Here is a 7,585-nt window from a genome sequence, read left to right as displayed (position 1 = left end):
ATAAAAATTCTCTTTATTCTTTTTTTTTATAAATTTATAAGCCTTTCATGTTTAATAATAACATATTCTTTCGTGAAGTAAATTTAAAATATATATAAAAAAAAAACTTTCACGTAAGAGATGATGGACAAAGTGAAAGCAAAAATACCACCTCGAATAACATTAACAAAGATTGATGAGAATTCAATGCCACTATAATCAAAATTGGAATCTCTAATTAATAATAAAGCTATTGATCTATATTAATTAGTACTATATCATTTCTTCATGTCTTTTTGGACGGTGCAAAAGAATAAGAAATAAAAAGAGGAAAAGAAACTTAAATAACCCAATTATTTTATTTTTTTATTTTCAAAGAAGAACAATTTCTTAAAGCAAGCAGGGGGGAAAGAGCAAACTTTAATATGATATTAGGGATTTCATAGTTTTCACAAACTTTCTTTTTCTCACCAAACATCATTTCTTTAGCTTAAAGCTCTTTATGTTTACTTCAATAAATAGTGAAACCACACAAACCCAAAATACTCATTACAATCTTGAATCACTAGACTGATAATATGGAAGTGGGCAATAGAAGGAGGAGCACATCATCAAGAAATAATGGTGTAGTGGCTACAGGTTCTGTTTGGGAGAACAGAATGAAACTTGATGAAGTAAAAGGTGGATTTAAAGTGTTTAGTAATAGTAGTGCTGAAGAAACCCCAGATGAAAATGATGATATAGATTGTGTCTTTATTAGTGGAAGCAATAATCAAGTGGATAAAAAGCTGGATATGGGACCAAAAAAATGTAATCTTGATGTTGGGTTAGTGAGTGGAAAGAGAAAAACTTGGAAAACTGAGAGTTTTGAAGGAAACCCAATTCAGATTGCTAGTAAAAAAACTGATTTGAGCAAAAATTTGGATGGAAAATGTAAAGATTTGAGTGTTTCTGCTGATGGGGTTGTTGGGATTACAAAGAAAACTTGGAAAAATGAGTGTTTTGAGGGAAACCCAATTCAGATTGCTAGTAAAAGATCTGATTTGAGCAAAAACTTGGATGAGAAGTATAAAGATTTGAGCAAAAATTGGGATGAAATGTGTAAAGATTTGAGTGTTTCTGCTGAAGGGGTTGTTGGGATTAGGAAGAAAACTTGGAAAACTGAGAGTTTTGAGGGTAACCCAATTCAGATTGCTAGTAAAAGATCTGATTTGAGCAAAAGTTTGGAAGAAAAAAGTAATAATTTGAGTGTTTCTGCTGATGGGGTTGTTGGTATTACAATGAAAAAGACCCCAATACAGATTGCTGGTAAAAAATCTGATTTGAGAAAAAAATTGGATGAGAAGTGTAAAGATTTGAGTGTTTCTGTTGATGAGGTTTGTAAAAAAATACCAATTCAGAGAAAGAAAAGTTTTGAGTTGAGAAAGCTGAAATCTGATCAGTCTGTTAATGGGAATGTGATAAAATCCAATCTTGATGTAAGAAACTTGAAAAAATCCAATCTTGAGGAGTCAAGTGTGAATCCTGAAGGGTCAATTTTGATTATGAAGACAAAATCTGAGGAGTTTGGTATGTGTGAAGAGAAATTCATCACAAGCAATGTAGTATCTGAGGCCAAATCTGCAAATAAATTAGAAGAGAATCTTGAAAATGGAGATGATAATGAAGATGATGAAGAATGGGATGATGTATTGGAGGAAGAAATCGATGAGGGAATTGAAAAGAAAAGTGTTGATGTTAAAGAAATTAGAGTACAAGAACAGAATAAGCCTAAAAAGATTGTGATTGAAAACAAGAAATTTCAGTACAATAATAAAATACAAATACCAATTTCTTCAATTAACAAGAAACAGCTCCCTCCTACTTCAGTCCATGCTAATGTTCATCCAAGTCCAACAAGAACCAAATCAGGTAAATGCATTTCCTTTTATGTTTTGTTTCATTCAATGTTGCTGGGATTCTCCAAAAATGTTGTTGTACATGTGTCACATCCTCCCAAAATGCACTACTTTTGGAAGGTCCGACAAGCAGCAACATACGTTTCATTGACTCTCTGTTTTCGAAGCTTGATTCTGAAATCCTTTTAATTTTATTGCCTTTCCAGTTCCAGTTTCAGATGAATTCCTGTCTAGACAACATAGCAAATTACAAAGCTTGGGTAAGTTCAATCTCTTAATATCTTCTTAGAACTCAATGCGATACTGCATCAATGATAAAATTTATTTGTCCTCAATATTTATACTAATTAATGAATGCACGACATGTGTCTTTCATACGCACATTTCTCACTTAAATTTCAAGCTACTTGCGCCTATTATTTATTGGGCCAATGACCTCACCGCTTACTGCCCCTGCCTCTATATTAATATGTTGGGCAAGTGGTGGGGAATTACCGGTATTCAGTACGAGCAGAGTGGAAACTGCTCATACCTTTCGTTCTTTGGCATTTGCCTATTACCCGTATCCTGAAAAGACTGACCTCAATAATGTTCGCAATCATAAACTTAGTTCAGGATTAACATACAGGTATGCAGGAGGAGCTATTGCCTTCCTGCTAATCGTTTCAAAGAGAAAAGGAAACGAAACAATGAAGATTCACTTTAATTAGTATTTCCTCCTACACATATATTGGAGCGAGCGCGGGCATTAACTTCTGATCAGGATTGACCGACTCACTACTTGAACTGACCTAGAATAGTTTGGAGGGGAAGTGTAATATGTATCTCACGTTAATTCGTAATTGCTTGTGTTAAATTGGTTAGTTTAGTATAAACATCATGTGCGTCGGGGTAAGTAACTGCCCTGCAACTATTAGCTCTGACTCTCTATTAAAACATTTTCTGCAGTTGATTTAGTGATGTGGCGAAATGTATCAAAATCAGCATTAGTCTTTGGACTTGGAACCTTTGTTATCATTTCGACTTCATATACTCAAGATCTCAATATCAGGTAAATTAGGGCCTTTAACTCAAAAAAAACTGATTTCTGTTTCTTAATTCTTGAATCATTTTTAACAAAAGATATTGAAGTGAACTAATTCTTAATAATGGCGCCTTACAGCTTTATTTCTGGGCTCTCCTACTTGGGTCTGATCTATCTTGCTGCGATCTTTCTCCTTAGATCCCTCATTCACAGGTATTATATGTCATTTAATTTATATGCATTGGCAGTGTAAAATTTGTTCATACTATCAATGCAATTTAACCGGTTATAGCAAGTTATTATCATCGTATTTTTGTGGCTGCATATCATATTTGCTATAAAGAGTTACCTATTGTTATAAGCTATGTTGTTCGGTCTCTCTAAAAATGTTGTGACACTCGTGTATGATCGTTAAAAATGTACTACTTTTGGAGGATTCAACATGCGCCCATTGACTTTTTTGAAGAATCTGAGCAACGTAGGTTAATCTTATAACCTTTGTCTATCATTTAATTTGATTTTTATATTATCTCTTTTTTTTGTGTGTAAATAGGAGAGCCATTGATATTGGTGAATCAAGTGAATATGTATTAGTGGAAGAAGAAGCACTATGGATACTGAAATTGATACTTCCTTTAATAAATGAGTTTCTTTTGAAAATCAGAGCCCTTTTTTCTGGGGATCCTTCAACTACAATGAAGGTAAAGAAAATTTCATACATTTCCATTTGATTTCAATTTCCTTTATAGCTTTTCCATTATCCGCACTTGATTTTTACACCAAATCGTATCAGTTACTATAATTAAGTGATTCGATGAGGCTTGCTTGTGCGCACCTCAACTAAGTACACTGGGTACCTACTACCTTTCACTAGCATATGTACTGAGTAATTCAACCGAAAGGAAGAAATCACCTGGGTTTTTTTTTTACCTCCATAGGGATTTTAACTTGAGATTTGGTAGTTCTCAACCATTTATATTTCTTTTAACATAAATTAATCATGGTTAAGTAATAGAAGTTATGTTGCCCGGACTCTTCAAAATGCACCGAATGTGTAATAGATCCTCCAAAACTGGTGTAATTCTGGAGGGATCCGATACGGGTACAACAACATATTTGGAAAATTCGAACAACATAGGATAGAAGTCTATGTGCTAACATATAATATCATGTGTCTATTCGTCAGAATAAATATCAAGTGCGGATAAGTTATACTGTTTTTCCATGTGACTTCAATTAGTTTCCTTCTCTTGTGAACTTGTGGGAATTTAACAAATTTTTAATATTGGCAGATGGCAGTTCTGCTGTTTGTTTTGGCTAAGTTTGGCAGCTATATAACTATTTGGAAACTGTCTAAATTGGGTGAGTTTTTTCTCTAAATGTTATATCTACAAAAAGTTCAAATAAAAATGACTTCTTCTAGTTTTTCTTTTTGATTTTTCAGCAGACAATAAATAAGAAAAAATTATGCAATATGATATGAAACTTATTGAAGTTTTCAACTGAATCATCCATGCGCTCTCTCTCTCTATATATATATTTTTATTAAATTTTTTTTTATATTTTTTACCATTTTCAATTTTCACTTATTAACCATATTTCCCTGCCCACCCCCCATTTTGCAGGCTTTTTTGGAGTTTTCGTCATACCAAAAGTTTGCTCTTCTTATTCCACACAGTTAACCTCTCATGGTAAGAAAGAAAAAAAAAATGATCATTTCATTTTGTTTAGCCTCTTAAACGTTTACCACTGCAACAACAACATATCCAGTGTAATCCCAAATACGTCCTTACCCCAAATAATCTTAAAAGTATATTCAGAAAACTTACAACCCTGATTTGATAGTGAATGTCTATTATTTTTTGAAAAGTTCATGAATGTGTGGAAATAATACCGTTGGTGTGGGGCTAATTTGCCATAATTAAAAGTTTTGTCACAAATATGCAGAGGCAGTACACAACAGGTGGGGCTTTTATCATAACCAAATTTTGGAACATCTAATAAAGTTGTAGTACACAATGGTGGAACATAATATGTTGTTCTGTTATGTTAAGCCAAAGCCGAAGGTCTATCGGAAACATCCTCTTTATCCCACAAAGGTAGGGGGAAGGCCTACGTACATCCTATCCTCCTCAGATCCCACTTGTGCGACTACACTGAATATGTTGTTGTTATTATATTATATAGACCCATCAAATAGACCAATTAATAATATACATTGTGTGGATTATGATTAGCTCTAGGAATTTGGAACTAATTGTGATTTATAATTTTTATGTGAAGGTACATTTTTTATAAGATACATTAGAGATGCTTGGGAATCATGTACTCACAAAAAAGCAATTGGATTTGTAATCTTCACATTAGTATGGAATTTCTCTTCAATCATTGCCAGAATATGGGCAGGTAAAAATAGTACCTATAACTTTTACATCATACTCCCTCAATCTGAATATTTGACATTTTTGTTGTTCGAACTTTTCAAAAATATTGTCTGGTGCGTGTCAGATCCTCCAAAAATGCTACATTTCGAGGATCCGACATGGGTGAAATAACTTTTTTATAGAGTTTGAGCAACATAGTTTGACTTTGCACGAAGTAATTTGTGTTATTATTAAACACATCATAATATTTGTCCAACTATAAAAGTTGAAATTTGTGGAGTTACGGTATTACACATATCATAACCTTTTTTTAGCTATAAAAGCTTCTTGTTAAGGCTAAAATACAAAGTTTAAAGTTAGTAATTATTACCAAATATAGAAATGTGTCGCTTTTTTAAACATAGAAATAGTGTCTACACAACAACATATCCAGTGTAATCCCACAAGTTGAGTCTGCGGAAGGTAGTGTGTGCGCACCCTTACCCCTATCTTGTGAAGGTAGAGATAATTATTTCCGATAGTCCATGAGGGAGTAATTGACTGATTTTTTTCAAATATTTTGTAAAACAATGACAACATTATTATACTGACAATTTTTACAATTTACTTGTGCAGTGTTCATGTTGTATGTGGGTTTTAGGTACTATCAACAAACCTTGATGAGAGAAGACACAACTAATATTAAAGATGATGATTTAATATTAGTTGGGAAAAAGCCCAATTTAATGGATACAAGAAAGCAAAAGAAAGCATTTTAAGTTAATAAATAGATTAATATTATAAACAATAATAATTTTTTTTATTACTAGGTGATAGATAATTTACATGTATTCTACATTTCTAGTTGCCCAATTTCCCAACCATTATCATTTGATATTTATTTTTTTGTTCTTACTGTACATAATCAACTTGGGCTAGTAATTCTTTTGGCAATAAAAATGAAATATTATTTTTTTGATTTTTTCTTACTTGGTTTTGAAATGTTGATAGCCTAAGTTCTAATACAAATTAATCAATGGTATGTTTTTTTTGTTTTTTGCTCATGATGTACTAAACAACTGAAGGGGTAAGTGTTATTCATTTTTAATCAGAAATTTCGGATTCAGTCTTGTATTGTGTTTTACCTCTTAATGTAAGGCGTTTCGGTGTAAATTTGTATTTAGTCCGATCTAATGTGGATACTTTGCATCGAGTAGAAAACTAAAAAAAACTGTCCATCATATATTTTTATGTTTTCTTCATTTCACAAAAATTCCTCTATGGCCCAATTAGTTATATTTTTGTGCTTTGATTTCTGTGCCCAAGCCCAAGTGCACGAAGTGCCTAAAGTCACAAGAGCTCTAATATATACACTAAGTAGGGATGTACATGGACTGGGTTAGTTCAGATTTTTTACAAATCAAATCAAACCATTTGTGTCGGGTTATTAAATCTATAAATCAAATCAAACCAATAAAAGTCAGGTTTTTCGATATCAATTTTTCACGGATTTTTCAGATTTTTTCGGGTTTTCTCGAGTTTCTCGGGTTTTTCATAGTATCTAATAAAAAGCACAGAGCAGTGCTTCTTAAAAAGAGTTCTAGTACAAAATATCAACATATAAGATGGAGGCAGAACATTGTTTGAAGTTTTAACTTTATAATATAACTTTATAAGATGGACTTTTTTTTGTATATTATTTAGATGGGCTTCTCAAGTCCAAATCTAAATGTAAGAAAGAAAACAAAAATTATGAAAATTTTTTTTAAAATATTTATAAATTACATTTTAATAAATATTTTTATGTATAACATAATTTAAAAGTAGTATATCTATAATCGGATCGGTTTGGGTTCGGTTTGACTTTTTTTAGTTAAAACCAAACCAACCCTATAATGATCGGGGTTTTTTTCCAAACACCAAACCAAGTCAAACCAAACCACTAGTCGGGTTTTTTTCGGTTTGATTCGATTTGTCGATTTGGTGCGGTTTATCGATTTGCCATATACAGCCCTAACACTAACAATCTTCTTATTATGCGCAAAACTTATTTGCTATCATGTGTTTATTTTGAAAATTCACAAATTTACTGTAGTTAAGTGATTTATAACATGAGAATAAATATTATATACTAATTAACCTTAGTTATGTGAGGGAAGTTTACATAAAAACTCATGCATCTATAAGTTTACAAATGCACGTAAATAATACATATATATATATATATATATATATATATATATAATCAATGAATAAACATCACTCTCACACTAGATCAGGCACAATAATAGCATATACATAAGAAAGTGATGCACCCTAGT

At 32.0% G+C, this 7,585-nt stretch overlaps 1 protein-coding gene across 1 annotated transcript; it reads left to right on the top strand.

Annotated features, from left to right (window-relative positions):
- The first annotated feature begins 368 nt into the window (after positions 1-368).
- Positions 369-6,243, top strand: LOC129871685 (reticulon-like protein B21). The gene is made up of 9 exons (XM_055946644.1): positions 369-1,890; positions 2,084-2,137; positions 2,826-2,928; positions 3,040-3,114; positions 3,455-3,602; positions 4,194-4,263; positions 4,527-4,592; positions 5,185-5,307; positions 5,901-6,243. The coding sequence occupies exons 1-9, from the start codon at positions 558-560 to the stop codon at positions 6,041-6,043; spliced, it is 2,115 nt and encodes a 704-aa protein (XP_055802619.1). The 5' UTR covers positions 369-557; the 3' UTR covers positions 6,044-6,243.
- Positions 6,244-7,585: the final 1,342 nt, after the last annotated feature.

This window comes from Solanum dulcamara, chromosome 10 (assembly GCF_947179165.1).
Source record: "Solanum dulcamara chromosome 10, daSolDulc1.2, whole genome shotgun sequence".
NCBI classification, from domain to species: domain Eukaryota; kingdom Viridiplantae; phylum Streptophyta; class Magnoliopsida; order Solanales; family Solanaceae; genus Solanum; species Solanum dulcamara.
This window is presented reverse-complemented; position numbering and strand designations above follow the sequence as displayed.